Source organism: Pelodiscus sinensis, chromosome 18 (assembly GCF_049634645.1).
Source record: "Pelodiscus sinensis isolate JC-2024 chromosome 18, ASM4963464v1, whole genome shotgun sequence".
NCBI lineage: Eukaryota > Metazoa > Chordata > Testudines > Trionychidae > Pelodiscus > Pelodiscus sinensis.
In genome coordinates this window covers 30,914,781-30,936,964 of record NC_134728.1, presented here as the reverse complement: position 1 = coordinate 30,936,964, position 22,184 = coordinate 30,914,781, and the positions used below count along the sequence as shown (strand labels likewise).

The 22,184-nt window shown below is 41.2% G+C and overlaps 2 protein-coding genes across 8 annotated transcripts in view; one reads left to right on the top strand and one right to left on the bottom strand.

The window, feature by feature from the left end:
- TP53INP2 (tumor protein p53 inducible nuclear protein 2) overlaps nt 1-3,087 on the top strand; it is a 59,785-nt gene extending 56,698 nt beyond the window's left edge. Inside the window, exon 6 of the transcript XR_012896570.1 lies at nt 1,713-3,087. The gene's annotated coding sequence lies outside the window, so the exon portion shown is untranslated. The remainder of the gene's footprint in view (nt 1-1,712) is intronic.
- NCOA6 (nuclear receptor coactivator 6) overlaps nt 2,620-22,184 on the bottom strand; it is a 76,991-nt gene continuing 57,426 nt past the window's right edge. For 6 of the 7 annotated variants that reach the window (XM_075901413.1, XM_075901410.1, XM_075901412.1 and 3 more), the window contains 4 exons: nt 16,747-16,815; nt 13,916-13,952; nt 8,951-9,099; nt 2,620-3,201 (listed from right to left, as the gene is read on the bottom strand). In XM_075901413.1, the coding sequence (XP_075757528.1) occupies nt 3,155-3,201; nt 8,951-9,099; nt 13,916-13,952; nt 16,747-16,815 (302 nt within the window). In that variant the 3' untranslated portion in view covers nt 2,620-3,154. Of the gene's footprint in view, nt 3,222-8,950; nt 9,100-13,915; nt 13,953-16,746; nt 16,816-22,184 lie in introns of all 7 variants that reach the window. The other variant, XM_075901411.1, reaches the window with a different exon arrangement.

Genomic DNA, 22,184 nt, shown 5'->3' with positions numbered 1-22,184 from the left:
CGCTACCAGCAAAGGCTCATCACTCCCCTCACCTGCAGAGCACACTGAGGGATAAGTAACCCAAACGGCGGGAGCACTTGCACTAGGGATGTGAAGATTTAATTGGTTAACCAGTAGGCCTCACTCTTACTGGGTGCGACTTACCAATTAAGCTTAACCGGTAGGGGCTGCTCCAGACTCTATCCACAGTGGGCACAAGGGCCCCCCAGGACACCGGAGCAATCCCTATCTGTGAGGCACCAAGGCCCACCATACGTAGGGGCTGCTCCAGCATCCCAGATGGAGCAGCCTCTGGTGGGGGGCTCGCAAGCAGGGGCTGCTCTGGACAGGCCGGAGCAGCCCTTGCCTATGCCAGATGAGTGTGGGGGGGAAGTGCGCCAGCTAAGCTGAAGCAGCACCCACTCCTCACCCTCCCCTTTAATAAGTTAAACAATCTGTTTACCCAGTTAGCCAATTACATCCCCTCATTTGCACCATCCACCACAAGGTGCAACGGAAAGGTGCAGAGGAGTCAAGCGAAGCTGCGTTAACTACCCTACAGCCCGCCCAAAGACACATTCTGTACCACTGCAACAGTGAAAATCGTAACTGCTGGTTCCAGCTGAGTTACACTCGCCACCACGGATTCTAGGATTTCCCAACAGTAGGGGCAGGTGTTTCCAGGATCAGGGAATAAGTTTCATATTCGATATCCAGAACAAAAAAAGGAGGGAGGGTTTAAGTCACAGCCACTCTCACAGTAAAGCAAATTTAGGGGGACAATGACTTCGGGGACTGGTAATTATACACGACACTTCTAGCCTCAAGTGTTCAAAATGGTTTCCCCATCTGAGGGTGCTTTAGTAGCCTTTAAGTCTTGAGATTTTGCTCCAGCTTCCATTCAAAAACAATTCACCCTTTGCTGGCAATTTCAGCAGCAAGGCCAAGAATGGCATGGTAAGAAACTAGATTACCCCTTTCCTCATAGGTCTGGTCGCTCAAGTTTCAAGGCCCTTGCTAGGGTCGTGTGAAGAAGACCACTCTGATTACACAACTTGCACCTGTTCTATGGGGAAAGGGGAGCTGAGTTTCCACAAACCTCACCCCTGAAATTTTCATCAGCATAACAAATAATCTGTAAGGCAAGGCTTAAAGAACCTATAAATAAACCCAGGTCTCACCGACACTAAGGATTTAGGGAAAGTGACAGCAAGCCATGTGGAGCTCTTCCTGGGTCTGATCCCGGTCCCTTTAAAGTCACTGGGAGTTTTGCCCATCAGCTCCAATAATAAAATCAGGTGCAGTGTGATCGCAAAAGCAAGAACACACAGAACTATTACAAGAGCTTAGTTTTACACCTTAGCTTGTTGAAGATGGTTGGCTTTCAGGGAAGCAGCAGTGTGAAAGCTGGACGTAAAAAGGTGGCATAATTCCTCTCTGCAGGGTTTTGGTGAGAGCCATGCTGCGTGATGCTGGCTCTTCAATCTCTCTGCATCAGGAATGGGTCGATTTTCTGAGTGGGAATCTGATTTTTTACAGGAAAAACTTAAACAGATAGTCTGGTAGCACTTTAAAGACTAACAAAACATGTAGACGGGATCACGAGCTTTCGTGGGCACAGCCCACTTCTTCAGACCAACTTCCAACACTCCAGTCATTAGAAGAAGTGGGTTGTGTCCACGAAAGCTCAACTGGACTATTTAAACTTGTTGTTTACGTTTTTCCTGTTACAGATGAACTGAGCTCCCCTCTGAAGTTTTCGATTTTGTACAGTAACCCAAGGCATTAAAAGAGCATCACTGAATGCGACTCCTTTGGGGAAGTTAACTGTCCGGGGCAGACTTATTCCCTCTGAAGTTTTATGTGCAAAAAGTTCAGATTTCTGGGGCAGCCGCTGACCAACGAGTAGGTGGCATTTGCTGCACAAGACAGCTTATTCGCCATTTGATGTTCCACAGACCATTTTTACAAGGTGCAATATGTCCAAATCGCCTGAGTGCACAGTACCAGGCAGCCATGGGGGACTTGTTTCTGAGGCCATGTTGGCACTTGCTGGATCAGCACTGCTGCAATTGATGTACAGCACTCTCTGGTGGCCTCAGGCTCCCCAGATCCTTGAAAGGAATAAGGGAAGTAAGTCGACCTAAGCCATTTCCTGGAGTAGCATAACGTGGGTCGCCTTACTGCAGTCATACAGCCAAACGTCCATTTCTTACCATGAAAGCTTCCCAGCACAGGAAGGGTGACCTACTTCCTCTTGTGGTACACATAAACAAGCCACCGCTGAGCACAGAATACTTGTCCAGATAAATCTTCCTGGTACTCAACTTCAGAAAGCCTCCAGGCGTTTAGTACAGCATTCTTCTGTGCAGCATCTTCCTCTGGGTGAACACTTCTACATGCAGAAAGCTATCTTTTGGGGCTCCTTGTCCAAATTAATGCACACATCCTGAAGGCTGGGGTAGTAGGCTTTGAATATTTTCTTGCTTTGCAACAACAGCTGTGCTAGTTAATTCATTGTGGTTAAATAAATTCCTCTTTAAAGCTCCGAATAAAGAGCTTGTAGGCCTAGAGCTGCAAATAATCCATTCAATCTCCCTGTACAGTATTATGCCGCTGCTAAGAATAATACAATCCAAATTATAGGACAACAACATTTATTTAGATCATTCGGGAATCCACATTATACAAACCCATTTATTTGTATCTCACTGGTCCATTTCTACAACAAATACATCAAATCTACTTTATAATAAAATTATTTACATTTCCAAACAAGACTGGGTTTGCTTGTAACCCCCTTACTGCTATTCACATACAGTACTTAACAGCACAAAAACATTTTAATATTTAAATCGAACCCTGTAATCTAATTTTTTTTATGAAAAGTGGAAACTTAGAAATAAGTTTACAACTGCCTCCCCCCTCCTCCTTTGCATCTCTTACATCACATTAGGTTAATGTGCTAGCCCTGAACTTCATCTTACAACAGCCCAATTTTTCATATCCATTCATTGTTTTTAGAAAAAAGCTTGCATTTACCGGGAACAGTATATTAAGATGACTTACTGTACAGAATTTTATTCTTTTTTTTTTTTTAAAGAAAAATCACAGCTCAAAATTGCTATTGGTAAATTCACACTCATTTACAAGTCTTGTGTTTCCATGCAGTAATTTACTTGGATTTTCTTCTTTTTGACTGCATTGCACTGGCATTCGTTTCTGAAATTAAAAGAAAACACCTGTGGATGCTAAGCTAGTAAGTCTTTCAAGAGAGGCACACACTTGCCTTTTTATATTTTAAAAAAACATGCAGTGGAGGGAGAGGGGAGGAGGAGAATGGGTTCTTGATCCTAAATGAGGCCTTTAGGCAGGCAGGACAAGTCTAAATAAATGATGATAAACTCTCAGTAGCTTCTCTTACAAGGACGTGAGCAAAGAGCTTCCTTGCTCAGAGGGGTGTACAGATGCTTAACATATCCAAAGCTCTGATTCCCTTGATCGAAACATGCTGTGTAAGTATTATGACTATATTAGCTCCAGTTACTAGCTCCTGTTACTATTTTGCCACCTTTCAAGGTCTGCCACAAAGAACACTGGGCTTGTAGGACCTGAATTGCACAGCTACAGGTACACTGCTCAGGAACTACAAAGATGGGTTCTATAGAAAAAAAAAAAAAGAATAGATTTTGGAATGTGCTTTTCAAATGCAGAATCTTTTAGGTCAACTACAGGATTGGGCTTGAGTCCTGATGTAACATAACAGTGCATGAAACTCTTGCTTTTGCTTAATGTATGGCCGCTGTGGGGAGCACACTTCAAGTTTTTCTAATCCAGCACCTGGGGACCTGACCGGTGCTGAACCAGAGAATTTGCAGAACCACAGGAGGTCCATATTGTCTAGCAGCATTCCCAACGCTTCCACTGCTTATTGGACTCTTAGAAGACATTTAAGAGTAAATTAGAGCTAAGTAACAGCACAGAACACAGAGCCAGGACTGGTGGCTGTAAAGAAACTTTATGGGTCTATGGGAAACTTGGCCAGATTTATGATATGTGGACATCTGGCTAACTCAAATCATGCTGGACCACGGATGTTGCCATACCAGAGAGGTTCTACCAGTAGTAACATGCCTCAAGTTACAAAACACTGTTGCACTTCAGCAGAGGAAACAGAAGTACTCACAGAAGTTAGAGCAAAGGAAAAGGAAATTTCAATTGCACAGCGTCCATTTTAAAGCAGTAAGAAAAATATTAAGCAAGAACTGATTGGGTCTCCACCCTTACAATTTTAACTAAATACAACACTGCAAACATGTGTGATGGTTCTTTGGCTCCTTACAGTGTCACCTGTAGTCCACCCTTCTAGGGTTGCTAACTTTCTATTTGCAGAAAACCAAACACACTTGCCCTGCCTCTTCCTAAGGGCCTGTTCTGCCTCAGGGCCCATTTCCAGCTCACTCCATCCTCCAGCTCACTCCATCCCCCGTCCCGCTCACTGTCCCCCAACCTCACTCACTTGTGCATTTTCACAGGGCTGAGGCAAGGGCATGGGAGGTTGGTGAACGTAGGGCTGGGGGGAGGCAAGCCTCCAGACCCATCCCTTCTGCTGAGGCCCCCGCTTCCCCACTTCCATATGGGGAGGCAGGGCAGCATGCTGCACACACACCTCCCCCCAAACATGGGGAGCGGCAGTGAGCGGGCAGGCATGCTCGCACCAGCTTCCCCAGCCCTGGGGCACTGGGGGAAGGAGGAGGGCGCGTGGCACGGCCACAGCCTCCTCAGCCCCAGAGCACTAGGGGAGGGAGGACAGCACGCCATGTGGGCCAGCCCCCAGGCACCAGGGGAGGGAGGACGGCATGCCATGTGGGCCAGCCCCAGAGCACCAGGGGAGTGGGTGCTGGGTGTAGCAAGGCTCCGCCCCCAGAATCCCTACAGCAGGCATTCTGGGGGGCAAAGCGCAGGCAGGGCCCATGCCTGGCAGTCTGGGAAGACAGAGCCTTCCCCACACCTAGGCTACCAGATGTAGATGGGCAAGGGGTTGCAATGTGGGGTCTGGGTAGCCGAGCTGAGGCTCGGGTGCAGGAGGGAGTACAGGCTCTGGGCTGGAGGGCTGGACTCCAGGGTGGGGCCAGAAATGAGGGTTTCAGAGTGTGGCAGGAGGCTGGGGCCAGGAACTAGGTGTGGGAGGGGTGAGGGCTCTGGCTGGGGCCAATGGGTTGAGGCACAGGAGGGGGTGCAGATTCTGGGTGGCACTCACCTCCAGTGCCTCCTAGGAAGTGGTAATGTGTCTATGCAGCTCCTAGTCACTAGGCTGGCCAGGGAGGTGCCATGCAGTGCCTCTGACAGCCAGCTCTGCAGCTCCTATTGGCTGGGAACTGCAACCAATGGGAGCTATGGGGTAGAGTGGGCCTCAGGGTAGCCTGTGGAGCCTCCTTAACTACCTCTGCACCTGGAAGTCTCAGGGACATGTTGCTGCTTTCCAGGAGGTGCATGAAGTGAGCCCACACCCTGAACTCCCTCATGTCCCAGCCTGCCTTGGGCCAGCTGGACTTTTAACAGTCTGGTCAGCAATGCTGACCGGAGCCACCAGGGTCCCTTTTTGACCATGTGTTCCAGTCAAAAACTGGATGCCAGGCAACCCTATAACCTTCTGCAACAGTCTGCATTTTAAAACCACTGGGGGAAAAACAGCTGCAAGGCAACAAAGCAAAACAAAGATTGCGTGCAATCCTGGTCTCTAGGATTTAGGAAAGATGAATTCAAACTGCAACAGTGATGAGAGGGGCTACGAGGATGATCAGAAAAATGAAGAACCTGCCTCAAGAGCAGATTTAAAAGACTTGGCCTGTTTAGCCTAACAAAACACAGGCTGTGGGGAGATATGTTTGCCCCCTGTGAATACATCAGAGGAATGCCAGGGAGGGAGAGGAGTTATTTAAGTCAAGGGCCAATGCTGACAAAAGAACAAATAGATATAAACTATCCATCAAGAAGTTTAGGTTTGGAATTTAGGCAAAGATTTCTACCCTCAGAGGGGTGAAGTTCTAAAATACCTTTCCAAGGGAAGCTGCGGGAGCAAACACCAAATTTGTTTCAAGACTTGAGTTTGGTTAGCTTATGAGATATGATGAGGTTGCCTACAGTGGCATATGGCCCACCTGTAACTTATTAGCTAGGAATGTAAAATCCCAATTAATCGGTTAACCAGTTAAATGTGAAGTTTAACCAGTTAACAGATTAAAGGGGGAGTGGGCAGGGGTAGGGTCACAGCCAGGCTTGAGAGGCCCTCCCCACCATGAACAGAGGATGGTCTGTCCAGGCTGGAGCGCCCCTATCCACTCCATGGTGGGCCCCATAGGGCTGGAGCAGCTCCCTGCCTGAAGTGGGCAGGGAGCTGCTCCAGCCCCCACCAGTTAACCAGAACCGGTAAGCATCATCCATTAAGGGTGGTGCTTACTGGTTAACCAGGTAACCTTTCACATCCCTATTCTTAGCCAATATCTCCAATGGCTGGACATGGGACTCTAGATGGGTAGGGCTCTGAATCCCCAACAGGACCTCACCCAACCATTCCTTCCCAATCCCAGATATGACAATCTGTTGGACTCTGAGCATTTCAACAAGATCCAACAGCCACGGAATTGTCTCAGATGTCCGGCTTTTGGATCTTACTGAAATGCTCAGGGTCCAACTGCCTACCACATTCAAGGTCAGAAGGCAATTTCCCCGTGGTTCAAACTGGTAGGAACCCCAGAGGGATTTCCTTTCCTCTGCAGGATGGGACATCTGGTTTGAACTAGATTAAATGGTGGTTTCTAAGGAACTTGAAGCCTTTAAGCCCCCAGTTGAGGATTACAGTAACTCAGCCAGAAGTTATTGCTAGATTGGGTGGATGAGATTCTATGGCCCGTAATGTGAAGGTGGTCAGACTAAAAGATTATGATAGACCCCCTAGGGTCTTAAAGTCTGAGTCTATAAAACACAGTGGTAATCTCTGTGCCCTCTTACTGTCACTGTAGTAAAGTAAACATGAACAACAAGTTACAAAATTTCATTAATCACAAGTGATAATAATGAAGGCTGCAGACCAACATGTTCCAACGGTTCTCAAGATTATCCATTCAGGACCACTACTCAAAAGTGAACTGCACTCACAAGCATCATTTATACCAACTGAAGTTTTTTGCTTCTAGAAATCTGTACTTTTCAGTTGAATTTAGCTGCAAGCAGTCATGCCACATTCACCTCCTTTGGCCATAAGCAGTGCTAGCTGTTGGGTTTGTTTTCTTTGTGTGTTAAATAGGGGTTTTGGTCTTTGGCAGAACAAATGACAAACTTCTGCCATTATATGGAGCACTGTTTCCATCCCTCACTTTTGAAGCCCATATCGTGGAATGTCTTGGGAACATTACTGGAATTCTAACACTTGTTATGACCAAAAACTGCCAACTAGAGCATGTAAATATGTCCTGGTCACTGCAAACTGGCTCAGTTTGCCCATTTCTACAATTATGTTTGGGCTGCTTCTTTCTTGCTGCCTTTCTGCAAGGTGATTCCATACATGAGCTGGTCGGTAACGTTACCAGACCTCTCTTCATTTAAATCCTTCCTGAAGTGCCACTTCTTTCAAAATGCCTACAAGAACTAGCTAAGTCATCCACACATTCCTCTTGCAAAAACATCTTTTACTTCATCTTACGTACACTACTCTTTTGTTTAGAGAATTTGCATAACCTCCCCTAACCCTCACTGTACAGTCTTAAGTCAGTTTGTATGGTTTTCAATGTATGGATTATGTTTGTATTTGTACTTGTAGACACCCAACACATTCCTGAATGCATTTAAAATAATGCATTTATTTAAAAAAGATTTCATTGACTAACAGATAGGAGTATGCACAAATGATAAACTTCTGATTCCATCAGCTATTTAGCTAGTTGCACCATGCACAATGTTTTTCCCCTAAAAAATTCTTGTGCTTTTGTTTTCATTTGTTTTTGGTCCTGAACTTGCCCGATCACCTACATGGGGGAAAAGTAAATCAAGGTCTTACATACAACTTGGTAAGCTGGATCTAGATTCTGCAGTGGCTTCAGATACGTGGTTTTAAAAAAAGGTTTTTATTTCATTAATAGAAAAATGAATAGTGCAACAAACAGGTGTTTACTCTCATAAACGCCATTTATTTTATGCTGTTCCCACATTTTCAGTTTTCAAAATGCCACAGTTTGTCTGTCATGTTTAGGTTTCAGAATTTCCCATGACAATGAATGGGGCAGGTTAAGATTGTTTCGGGCTGCCTCAAACTCATGAAGACATCATTCTTTAAATCCATCAAAGATTAATAATTCTTAAAATAAAAGATGAGATTCAAAAGCACAATTCTGTTACAGGAAGTGAATCTCAGCCATAGAACTGCAGAATACACAGATACCTCAATGCCAGTTTTGATACATTACAGTATTCTATTTAGCTGGAAGCGCTCCTGAGAACACTCTGAAGGTAAAAATGTAAACCTTTTTTCAGCGTGGGAAAAGTTTTTTCATATTTTCAGTGTGGGAAAAGATTGCTGAATTAAATTTGATTATTATAAAACATGTTCTATAAATTATCTTTAATGTATTGATAAGAAAGAATGTCAAGAGGAAATAATTTCAACATCATTACATGAATCTCACCTATTGACGTGCAATTTTCCCTTCAGCTCAGTCTTCACTTAAAAGATAGGTATGCTTGTCAAGGGTATGAAAACATTTGCTTAATGTAAAGAACTATGTAAGCTTCATCACCCTAGCCTGTCTGTAACTCATCAATACTAACTACAAGGTTAGGAGCATACACGGCACACAATATTTACAGGCTGTAAAACATAGGTAAGGTATGGCACACTTACTCAAATTACACAATTGTTTTGGAAACTACTGCACTTCCTGCCCACTCTGCAGTAAAGATGGCTGCGTATTTTTACCTTTTGCAGTGCTAGAGGCAGAGGATGGCCTGGAGGACCTCTTGCGCTGTCCATTCTCTACAGTTTCCTGTGAAGCAGCAGATTCTTCTGTTCTTGAATTTCTTCTACTTGGAGTTTTAGACTTTTCACAACTCTCTTTTGTCTCATTACTAAAAGTGGGACAAAATATTTCTGGTGAAGTGCAAGACTCTCTTTTAATGTAATGCAATTTGTAATGTAATTTTGATAAGCACACTAGTACCAGTTTCTGGACACTTATCACTGAAGATATGAAATGCTAGGGAAGAGAATATTTGAAACATTCAAAGCACTAAGAAATTAGGTATAGTTTTAAATGGTCAGCAGATATCACCATTACTCAAGTCTAGGAAAAGTCTTTTTCGGAAGAAATTGCTATAATATGAAGATACCAAACTGAAATCACAGATGAACACAAAGGAAAATTGTGAACTCTGAGAAGGCGCTGTCCTCAATTATTTAGTATAACTAAAATGAGTTGCTTCACTAAATTCTAAATAATTTATCCTCAGACCAAAAGAGGCTTTAATAAGGTGGGTTTAATGCTTTTAAAAATTAATAACTGAAAGAGCAGTTCTGCCGTGGAAAGTTATTCTACAATTGTGTTGTGGGGCCCCCCATTTTTCTCTCTCATCGGATTAGCAGTGCTTAGTTTACATTTAAAACTGGTTCTCTCATTTCACCCTGCCTTGCAACTAAGCTATTGTCTTCTGAAACATGGCCACTAGTAAATTTCAGTTTTACAGTCTTGTTGCAATTATGTTGATGATAGGATATTAGAGAGACAAGGTGGGGGGTGGGAGAACAATAGCTTTTACTGGACCCATCTCTATTGTGGAAACGGACAAGCTTTGAGCTACACACAGCTCTTCACTGGGTCTGGAAAGGTACTCCGATTGTCTCAGCTGAATACAAGGATGAACAAATAGTTTAGCATGAGTTGGTAGCCCATATTCTTAAAGTGAAATGGCCTGTTAACACCCCTGCAGTCATAGGACAAAAAAGGGGGTTAGTGGGTTACCGATTTTTGTAATAAGCCATATCCAGTGTCTTTATTAAAACCAGGATTTGTAGTGTCTAGCAAACTTATGAAATTCAATTCCGAGGCACTCTAAGTTACCTTTCCCAGACACGAGGAAGTGCTTTTGAGTTCTGTGTAGCTCGAAAGCTTGTCTATCTCACTAACAGAAACTGGTCCAATAAAAGATATGATAATTGTGTAAGTACAGGTGACCATAACTTGAACACATTTATAATGTGCAAATATAATGTAGTACAAATTAGTAGTACATATAGTTGGTGCATTAACAGGGCCAATTTCACAAAGCTGAAAACAATTATGAGACAAATCAGCTGGGATAAAAAAATTCAAATCAGAAAAATGTGAATGATAATTTGTAATTGTTTAAGACCAATTTACTCAATGTCCAAAAGGAAGCAAAATATATTGGTGTAAAAAAGATCTGGTTTTAAAAGGTGAAGACACCTATACACTTTTATAAAATAATATGTAACAAGTGAAAGAAAAGGGAAGTTAATAGTAAGGAAAATAAATTAGAAATGAGGAACTGTAGACAAATCAAAGACACAAGGAGAAATTTATGGCCAGTGCAGTGAAGGTTTTTTTTAAGTGTATTAAGAACAAAAGGAAACATGACAATAGTATTAGTCAATTAACTAGATCAAAATGGTAGAATAATAATTATCAGGACTCAACAAATCACTGAATCTACTCGCCGGTGGCGAGTAGATTTCAGCCGGTCGCCCCGTTCACCGGTGGCGCACGCATGCGCAATGCGGGTCTTGCACAGGTGAGTAGGTTTTGCCGCCGTTTGTCAAGCCCTGATAATAATAATACAGAAGTGGAAATGTCCAATACAAATTCTGTTCTGTATTCATCCAAAGACAGATGATGTAGTTGTATGATATGAGAACACTTTCTATTCCATGATTGTCTCAGGAGGATGTTCAACAGCAGCTATTAATGTCAGACATTTTAAAATGAGTTGCGTCCAAGAGTTTTACAAGAACTGGCTGAGGAGCTCATTAGACCATAGTTCATTTTCAATGGGTCTTGCAACACTGGGGAAACTCCAGAAGACTGGAAGAAAGCTGATATTTTGCCAATACTTAAAAATTGTAAACAGGGTGCCATGGATAATTATAGGCCTATCACTGTGACATTGATTCCAGGCAAGATAATGTAGTATAGTGGGGGAAGGGAAAAGAAATGGGGATGGGATCAGGGAGGGGAACAAGATAGGGACAGGAGAATGAGGCAGGGGGATGGAGCATGGGAGGGGAGGGGGAAATAAGGGATGGGAACAATGGAGAGAGGAAGGGGGAGGGGACAGGGCAAGAAGGCAGTTATAGCAGCACTAGGAGGTGCCGGAGTGGAGGCACTGTTTTAGCAGCTCATGCCGGAGTGGCTGCAGCTCCTGCATTCAGGTAACCACAGAGGCAGAAGCAATGGGGAATCCCCCCTCTTAAGCTGGTCATCTCCCCCCAACGCCAGCAGCTCAGGTACAATTCCACGAAGAGTGGGGGAGCCAATGAGCCAGGGGAACTGGCTTCAGTATCTGCATGCAAATGCACATATGCACATTGCCTCCCCAAATATAGCAATGGAACTACAAAAGCTTCAGAGGAGTAGCCAAGTTAGTCTGTAACAGGAAAAACGTAAACAACAAATAGTCTAGTAGCCCTTTAAAGACTAAAAAAGATGTAGATGGTATCATGAGCTTTCGTGGGCGCAACCATACTCCAGTCATCTGAAGAAGTGGAATGAAACTACAGCTATGCTTGGCAGGCTGATGGGGTCATGGAGCTGAAACCCAGCTAAACACAAGCAGGACGACTCCTTGCTAGAAGCAGGAGTACTGGGGTGAGTCCCAGTCCTGGGTACCTTGAGAACTCTCACTGTCGCACAATTAACAAAGAACTAAAAGAAGTGACATAATTAATGCCAATCAACATGAGTTTAAGAAAACAGATTCTGTCAAGCTAACTTTGTCTTTTATCTTGATGAAATTACAAGTTTGCTTGATAAAGGTAATAGCGTTGATGTGATACACTTAGATTTCTGTAAGGTGTTTGACTTAGTACCACATGGCATTTTGATTAACAAACCACAATAACACAAAATTAACACAGCTCATGTATGGATTAAAGCATGGGTTCTCAAACTGGGGGTCACAACACATCAGGGGCCCTAAGGTTATCACTTAAGGGGTTGTAAGTTGTCAGCCTGCACTCCCAAACACTGCTTCACCTCTAGCATTTATAACAGTGTTAAATATCTCAAAATATGTTTTGAATTTATAAGGGGGGAGAGGGGTCATACACAGACTTGCTGTGCAAAATGGTCACTAATACAAAAGTTTAAGAACTGCTGGATTAAAGATTGGCTAACTAATCGAACTCCAGGGAATCATCATCCAACAGGTGTGTTTCTAGCTGGATCCCACTAGGATCAGTTCTTGGTCCTATACTATTTAACATTTCTATCAATGACCTGGAAGAACACAAAAATATCCTGCAAATGTTGCAGATGACACAGACTGTGGGAGTAGAAATTCATAAAGAGGGCAGATTATTATTACAGAGCGATCTGGGCACAAGCTTACATGGACTGGGCTCCAATGGGTCCAATGTCAGCAAGGTATACCATTGGCCCTGGCTAACAATTATTCTGTTGTATTTAGGAGAGTACGAAAAATATGATCAGTAGTCTTAGCATCACTCTCTTCTTTTAAAAGTATAGCAATATTTCAACCATTAGATACTTCCATAGTTACCCAAAAGTCCCCATTATTAAAAGGTATGGCCCAGAACATCAACAGGCTCCTATCATGAAAATCAGACTTGATTACAGTAGCCAGCACCTGACCACATATATTCTGCAAGACTCTGCCAACATCAGTTTTCAGCAGTAAATAAAACTAGCAACCATATACCAAGTTCTGCTCAGACTGATGTACAAGAGGAGTTCCCTGGTCACATGGTGACCTCTCTAAAATGAGTGCCCAGGGAGAGTGCCCAACCTTTGGTACGGCTGGGGAAAGACCGATACTGCCCCTGGATCCGATGTGGCCCTCTCCCAAGCAGTAGAGGATGTACGGATGTTCATCATTGACTGAAAAGAAATGCAGGCAGGAGGCACAGATTTTAAAGCCTGGAGTGCGGTCCAATAGCTAACAGGTAGGTAAGGGTGGCATTGGGAGTGGAGACAAAAACAGGCCCCCAAACTAGCTATTCTACTCTAAAAGTACTAGAAAGTACCAAAACCAACGAAAACATTACAAGTCTATAACAACTAACTATATATGAGTTTATTGGAGGAAGTGTGTCACAAGCAAGCAAACAGCCACCAATCATTCCATCTGGACTGTGCAGTAGTGAAGAATCTGGAGATGCAATCGGTCCACCCCACCTATTATCACCTTGGACGAAACTGTGAGCAGAGTCAGGTGCATGCTCAGACCACTGGACAATATTACTTTTAAATTGTCTGGCTCTTGATGCATGTGAAAGAATGAGCTGATTCCTCAGTGAAGAAGAGCTGATTAATAATGCTCAGGTATATAAACTACTTTCAGAATTATCTCTCTAGATCCCCACTTTTGGGAAGTATACACCCACAATGCTGCTGAGCTGGAACTTTATGGAAAGTGGTCACCATTGGAACCAGAGAGGGATCCTCACACAGAGCAGACTTCAGAACTAAGGGTATATAAGGGATGGCTATCCAAAAGTGTAAGGACACATACATTTGGGAGTCTTAATGCAACAGTATCACCTGGGCTAACCAGGTGTGGCCAAGGAGAATAAAGAGGCTGTGGCAAAGGATTTCTTGAAAGTTATGTGATTAAAGCAAAGTCACAGAGAAGCAGACACCCTTCAAAGGCAGCTACATCCATCCTGAATTTATAGCGACCATCTACTTACCTTTGGCCAGAAACTATTGCAGCATTTGCTTCAAGTTCTGCAAAAGAAAAAGATACATTTCTGACAAGCTGTGGGAGTGAATACATGCTAAAAATGAGGTATCTGGAGGATGTGTGTTGGCCTGCTACCTGCAATACAGGCTTTGGGAAAAAACTGTAAATACATTGTAGGATTCTCACAACATTTCATGGTAATATTAAAACACAGATATATACACAGGCACATTTATATTTTTGAGAAATCTAAACTAGGTTTAAATATTCTCAGTGTAACATACAGTATAACTTTTTTTCTGATTATTGGGGCTCAATGCAACCTTTTGCCTCAACATCCAAACTTTATGTACCATTATCTCACATCACTTACCCTAAACTAGGTAAAATAACATTCCCTGCTCTACAAGACAATTGCTGCTACTCAAACTAAATAACCTCATGGCTAAGAAATGCCATACTAGATCAGACTAGTGGTCTAGCTAGCCCCGTATCATATATCCAACAGTGGCCATCACCACCTACATTAAAGTAAGATGCAAGAAACCCTGCAAAAAGCAATTATAGAATAGCCCACCCAGAGGGAAAGGTTTTTCTTAAGGTTCTTTCTTCTCTCTTTTGAGTTAGTTTTTGCCTTATGCCATGAGGCATGAAGGCTTAAATCCCTTAACAAAGGGTTTTTGTTTAATCTTGAAAGTAGGTATTTATAAGAATAGCCTGAGTCATATGAACAATCCTTTTTTGAGCCTCAGAGCCATGTTATGAGAGCCTTTTTTTTTTGAGCTTTCATGAGCAAATCCCACTTCTTCAGATGAGATGATCTTGAGTGGGGGAAAAAATCCTTTTTTGAGCCTTTGGCCTCAAAGACATCTTATAGCCATGAGTTCCAGAGTTTTAATTGTGTAGGATATGAAAAATTATTTCCTTTTCTCAATTTTCAAATTGACATCTTTCAACTTTATTGAATATCCCCTTGTCCTTATAAGAAAGGATGACTAGAAGTTGCTGATGTACCTTTTTCAAACCATTCATATTTTGTATAGCTTTAGCATGTGCTCTTTTTGAATGTCTCCACTGTGGTAACCAGTCCCATTTTAACTCATTGGAGAGATTTTCAAGGTCTCTCATCTTCTTGTTGCCTGTCTCTGAATATCTCTTTTGGCTAACTCTCTATTGAGACAGGATGCCTAGATCACAGAATCCCAGGGCTAGAAGAGACCTCAGAAGGTCATTGAGTCCAGCCCCCTGCCCAAAGTAGGGCCAACCCCAACTAAATCATCCCAGATGGAGCTTTGTCAAGCTGGACTTAAAAACCTCTAGGGATGGAGAGTCCACCCTCTCCCCTAGGGAACCCATTTGCTTCACCACCCTCCTAGGGAAATAGTTTCCCCTAATATTCAACCTAGACCTCCCACACTGCAACTAGGGGATCTGAACACAGTATTCCAAATAAGGACATGCTACTGACTGACAGAAAAGTATTATAATTTAATATATTTTCATTATCATTCCTACTCTATCTTGAATTACCTAAAATTGTGTTCACTTTTCTTAGCCACAAAGCACTGACAAGTTTTTCCTTTAAGAATGCTTTAACAATGCCTGTTAACTTTTGGATTCAATGTAATTTTTCTACAGTGTGTTGCAAACATGACAGCTATAAAGAGAATTTTAAAAACTCAAACAAATTAGGAGCATTGGTTTAATCAACCAAACCATTCAATTAATATTCATCTGACCTACAACAGAAAAGCAAAACAGACTAACTAGGCAAATCTAGAGCAGAAGACTGAAGTATGAAAATAATAGACATTCTCCTGCCATGCAGAATTCTATGAACAATAGTCAGAATAGCCTTTTTTTCATGTGAACTCCCTTTGACATCCATATCCCTGTGATTTGATGAGACCATAGCCCCCAAAGTATGCCTGCCTGTAATTAAAAGAAAGAAAGTAAATGGATGTTTTCCAACAGGTCAAACACTTTTTTCTTCAAGTCCCATTTCCTCACACAAAGGCCTCAATCCTGCAAAACACACAAGTGCTGAAATAGACACATATGTATGGACCCACTGATGTCAGTGGGGCTACTCACGTGTGTGTTTAGAATTAAGGCCTCAGCAAGGTTTGTTTATTTTGAACAGAGTTTAGTATGTACATTTATTATCTTAAATAAGAGCAAATAGTTTTTTTCCAAAAGCAGCAAGAAAAGTGGATCTGTGCAAACACTGCTGTGGGTTCACTAAAAAAACGAAATTAGATTTTAGGGACAGAATTTCAAAAGGGATCAGGTACCCAGCTGCCTATATTTAGACCTCTATGGATGTGGATTTCTTTTCAAGAGCACTCCATTTCCCTTTAGGCACCTAACTGCATTTCAGAGGTCCCGAGCACCCAGGAGCTCCCATTTAATACTTCTGAAAATCATCTAGATATCTAAATTTGAGAAATAAGCTCTTTGGAAAATCCAGCCCTTAGAGTTGATGGATGAGACTTTGAAAGCTATCCCATGAGATTTATATATACACCAGACATTAAAATAAATGGAAAATGTGTCTAAATCCTTATCACTACTTTAAAAATCGCAACCAACACATCAAAACACAATATAGTCTGTTCACAAAAAACAAAATTAAGGCAAGCAGGACCAATTGTTTAAACAGCAGGCGTCGCCTGCTCATATTACTGCTCATTCCCACACATTTAAGAAATAACTCTCTCAGTGAATAATATCAAAATTGTTTCAATAAGGAGATGACAGCTTTCCAGAAATGCAAAATAACACAAAGGTGCATACATAATGCGAAGGTGTTTGCTGATTTTCAACAGTAAAAATTACCTGTTCTTTGAACAGCGCTTTCTGGTGTTGCAACTGGCGTTTCCTTCTGGGTTAAATGTTGTGAAGATGCTAAAATAAAGAGGGAAAAGTCAGCATTGATTCATTTTCCTTTCAAAGGCAATTACAGGATTTTTTTTTTTTTTTTTGCCTTGCATGATCAACTTAGCCTACACTGCAATATGGGGACCTAAGACTGATTGCATCTAAACACTTCTTTTTCTGGGAAAGGGTGGGGGGAAAGACAATACAAAAACCAAGTAGAAAAAAAATTCTGTGTGTTTTTTGTATTATGAATTTTGGATTTCTCCAACCCATATAGAGTTTGGTTAGTTGGGGAATTGGTAAAATTAAACATCACAAAGAGATAAAGAACTGAAAAGTGAAGGGATTTGTATTTAGATTTTTAAAAATTCTGGTCTCTTTGGTTTTAACAATTATATGACTCTAATACCTAATGAAGAGATGTTTGTTAATGTTCAATATTCTTACCATTTCAATTAAATTGCAAGAATTCAAAATACATTTCAGAGACTCAAAAAGATATCCAGCAAATCCAAGAAATACCTGGCTTAATATTCTTTATGCTGCTAACTTAAAAATAAGCAGAGGAAAACAGACTTGCTAGAAGAAATGATGTTAAATAATTTTAAAAAACCAAAAATGTTTAGGTTCCAGTTATACAACAAACTATAGGCCTTTAGAGACATAAAACTAAACATCCATTGAGAGAAAACTGAAAACTTGACCTTCCTTTAACCTCCCTTGCTGCAATTTAAGACCATTGCTTCTTGTCCTATCATCAGAAGTTTAGAATAATTTCTCTCACTTCTTTTAACAACCCTTTAGATATTTGAAAACTGTCATGTCCCCTCTTAAGTCTTTTCTTTTCCAGACTAAACAAACCCAATTCCTTCAATCTTCCTTCATAAATCATGTTTCTAGACTTTTAATCATTTTTGTTGCTCTTCTCTAGACCTTCTCCAGTTTGTCCACATTTTTCCTGAACTGGATACAGTAATTCAGTTGAGGCATAATCAGTGCAGAATAGAGGAGAAGAATTATTTCTCATGTCTTGCTTACAACACTCCTGTTAATGCATCTCAGAATGATGTTTGGAGGTTTTTTCTCTTCCCAACAGTGACTCATATTTAGCTTGTGGTTCACTATGACCCCTGGATCCCTTTCTGCAGAACTCCCTCCTAGGCAATCATTCCCATTTTGTATGTGTGCAACTGATTGTTCCTTCGTAAGTGGGTACTTTGCATTTGTCCTTATTGAATTTCAATTTATTTACCCCAGTCCATTTCTCCAGTTTGTCTAGATCATTTTGAATTATAATCCTATCCTTCAAAGCACTTGCAATGACTCCCAGCTCAATATCAGCTGCAAACTTTATAAGTGTATTCTCTCGGTCTAAAAATCATTGCTGAAACTATTGAACAGAACTGGTCCCAAAACTGATCTCTGCAGAACCCCCCTCATTATGCCCTTACAGCATGACTGTGAACCATTGATAGCTACTCTCTGGGAACGGTTATGCACCCAGTTATGCACCCACTTTATAGTAGCTCCATCTAGGTTGTATTTCCCTTGTTTCTTAATGAGAGGGTCATGCAAGACTATATCAAATGCCTTAGTAAAGTCTAGCTTTACCACATCTTATAGCTTCCCCCTTATCTACAAGACTGGTTATCCTGTCAAACAACATCAGGTTGGTTTAACATCTGTTCTTGACAAATCCATACTACGGTAACTTACCACTTTATTATCTTCTAGGTGCCTGCAAATGGATTCCTTAATTATTTGCTACATTATCTTTCCTTGTACAAAAGTTAAGCTGACTGGTCTGTAATTCTCTGAGTTGTTTTTATTTCCCTTTCTATAGATAGGCACCATATTTGCCCTTTTCCAGTCTTCTGGAATCTCTCCCATGTTCCATGACTTTTCAAAGATAATAGCTAATGGCTCAGATATCTCCTCAGTCAGCTCCTTGAGTATTCTAGTATACATTTAATCAGGCCATTTCATACCACCTCTGGTGTAGCAATCATCAGCCCTTTTAGTATTTCCAAGTTAAATGTTGCCACACCATGTTATGGGTTTGCAACTACTGCCTAAGTTACATAACCGGGTGGGCTAGAAAAGGCTACATGGCCACCAGAATGTCAAGAGGAAGGTTTTCTGTTATTTTTCAACCAGTCATTGAGTTTTTTTAGTGTGGAACTAGAGCTTGCTGGAAAGATAACCATCTATTTTGTATTCTTTGATATAAAACCTATATAAATTCCAGGGGATATAGTCTCACGAATATGGTCACTCTGCCATATTATATTTTATACTGCTTCCAATGAAAGTGCCTCTCTTTGTACTATATAGAGAGAGCCTTTTTGTTCCCACCACTCTTTTTTGTGTTTATTTCCAACAAAGCCACTTGGAAAATAACATAACATTGGTTGTCATTAATGTTTCAGAGGAAGATTGTCATGGCTAATTTTTTTAATATAATTTCACAATGGGGAAAAACACTGTTAAGATGCTTCTAATTATCTGATAAAACTATCAATAATACTTCAGGTGAAATTGCAGCCTCCTACACATCTATGGAAAAATTCCCATTCAATGGTGTCAGGATTTCAACCCATAATCGCATTCCAAATTCCATGATATAAAATGCAATTGGGAAATGCTTCAGCTAATTTACTTCAGAAGTAGTTTTATTTCCATTCTATTTTCAAGGGGACTATAAAAATACTAGCAACAATTAGCTGGGATACCTTAAACCCGTTCAGCTGCTTTGAATGGCAATAGTGACCAAAACCCCCTTGGTTAGATATTAGGGATTTAGAGTTTAACCAAGTAAGGGTGTGTCTACATAACAGTGCTTAACTCGAAATAAGCTTCGCAAACTGAGCTACGTCAATTGTGTAGCTTATTTCAAAATTGGGAGAGTCTACACAGCACTTATTTTGAAATAGAGCACTCTTCTTCCGACATCCCTTACTCCTCGTACAATGAGGGTTACGGGAGTCAAGAGTAAGAAGTCCTACAGCTTGACAGTATTTCAACATTATTTTGAAATAACTGCCTGCTGTGTAGACGCGGACTAAGTTATTTCGAAATAATGTTGCCGTGTAGATGTACACTACTTGTGTAACCAATAAGCTGATCCTTATTGGTTAATTGGATTGGTTAAACTCAAACTCAGCCAGCTCCTGGGGAGGTGGCTTCACTGCAGCAGGGCAGAGAAGCCTCCTTCCCGGGAGCTGGACCTGGCAGGGGCTGGCAGACCCATTCATTCCTGGGGATGCTTCATTGCCGGCTCTGCAGTACGAAGCTAAATTAAGCTTTATACTGCAGAGCCCACAGCATGTGTAACTGCTAAGATTTTTAGCAGCTACATGGTTACCGTATTGTACACTTTTTAATATCCCTACAAGATAGTTTCTGTACTCAGATGACATTCCCTCATAATTACAAGTCCCATGTGTCTCTGTAACATGGCTATTTACATTTTCTCTTAAGTGAAAAAAGTATTTTTAAAAAGTTGCTGCACATTGATGGTAATGACTACTTTCCAGAAAGAGTTAATATTTTAGATGGGGGGGAAGGGGTTTAAGAACATAAGAACGGCCATACTAGGTCAGACCAAAGGTTCATCTAGCCCAGTATCCTGTCTGCCGACAGTGGCCAATGCCAGGTGCCCCAGAGGGTATTAGGAAAACAGGTAATCATCAAGTGACTTCCCTTGTCACCCATATACAGCTTCTGGCAAACAGAGCCTAAGGACACTGTCCTTGCCCATCCTAGTGATGGATTTATCTTCCATAAATTTATCTAGTTGCTTTTTGAGCCCTGTTAAAGTCCTGATCTTCACAATACCCTCTGATAAGGAGTTCCACAGGATGACTATGTGTAGTGTGGAGAAATACTTCCTTTTATTTGTTTTAAACCTGCTACCTATTAATTTAATTTGGTGATCCCTAGTTCTTATGTTATTGGAACACGTACATAATTTTTCTTATTTACTTTCTCCACACCAGTCATGACTGTATAGACCTCCTCTATCATAGCTTCCCTTGGTATCATCTTTTTAAGCTGAATAGTCCTGGTTTTATTACTCTCTCCTCATATGGCAGCCATTCCAAATCCTTAATAATTTTTGTTGCCATTTTCTGAACTGTTTCCAATGCCAAGATATCTTTGAGATGAGGTGATCACATCTGCACAAAATATTCAAGATATGGGCGTACCATGGTCTTATATAGAGGCAATAAGATATTCTCTGTTGTACTCTCTATCCCTTTGTAAATTATTCATAACATTCTATTTGCTTTTTTGACTGCTGCTCCACATTGAGTGGATGTTTTCAAAGAACTATCCACAATGACTCCAAGATCCTTCTCTTGAGCAAGAGCAGCTAATTTAGTCCCCATCATCTTATACATATGGTTAGGATTACATTTTCCAATATGCATTACTTTGCATTTATCAACATTAAAATTTATCTGCCATTTTGTTGCTTGGCCACCTAGTTTTCTGAGATCCTTTTGAAGCTCTTCACAGTCTGCAGTTTTACATTTGAGTTATTTCAGAACTCTTGGGTGAATGCCATCTGATCCCTACTGTTTATCAATTTGTTTCAAAACCTCCTCTAATGATAACTCAATCTGGGGCAATTCCTCAGATTTGTTCACTAAAAAGAATAGCTCAGGTTTGGGAATCTCTCTAATATGCTTAGCCATAAAGGGCTTTGTGCTCATGTTTGCAGTTAAGTGTTCTTACTCACATTTACTTCTTTGGGACACAAAAGTTTTACTTCACATACTAATTAGAAAGAAAAATTCACTCCAAAAACATAATACAAAAATCAAACTTGCATTCTCTGGCAAGAATATTTCCAATCCATACAGAATTTTCCTGGTTGGAGAACTGGTGGAATTAGAGATCACAAGAGATTGGACACCACAAATTATATATATACACACACACACCCCTTTTATCTTTACATGTGTTCAGATATCACTTTTCTCCCTACTTTTGATCTTTAAGTGAGATTACTCATACTATAGCATCAGAGCATCTTGCACTTGAAATCTCATGTTAAGCATTTTGTTTCACAACAGGATTAAGAGGAAGAAACAGTTTTGAGCATGAAACCTTGTATTTTGAACACAAATATCTCTTTCAGAACTGCTCAAAGTAGCAAGAAAAATTATGTCACCTAATAAAACTATTTACAAATTGGGAATATTTTCACAAACTCAGCAAATAGCAAAAATTAATGCAGCCTCTTAATACTTATTGAACCTCTCTAGTCTGGCACCCTTGAGACCTGACTTGTGGTTTGGCAAATTTTCTGATTTGGCACAAGAGGTCAATATTGTCTAGCAGCATTACCATTAATTCCACTGCTTACTGGGCTCTTAGGAGACATTTAG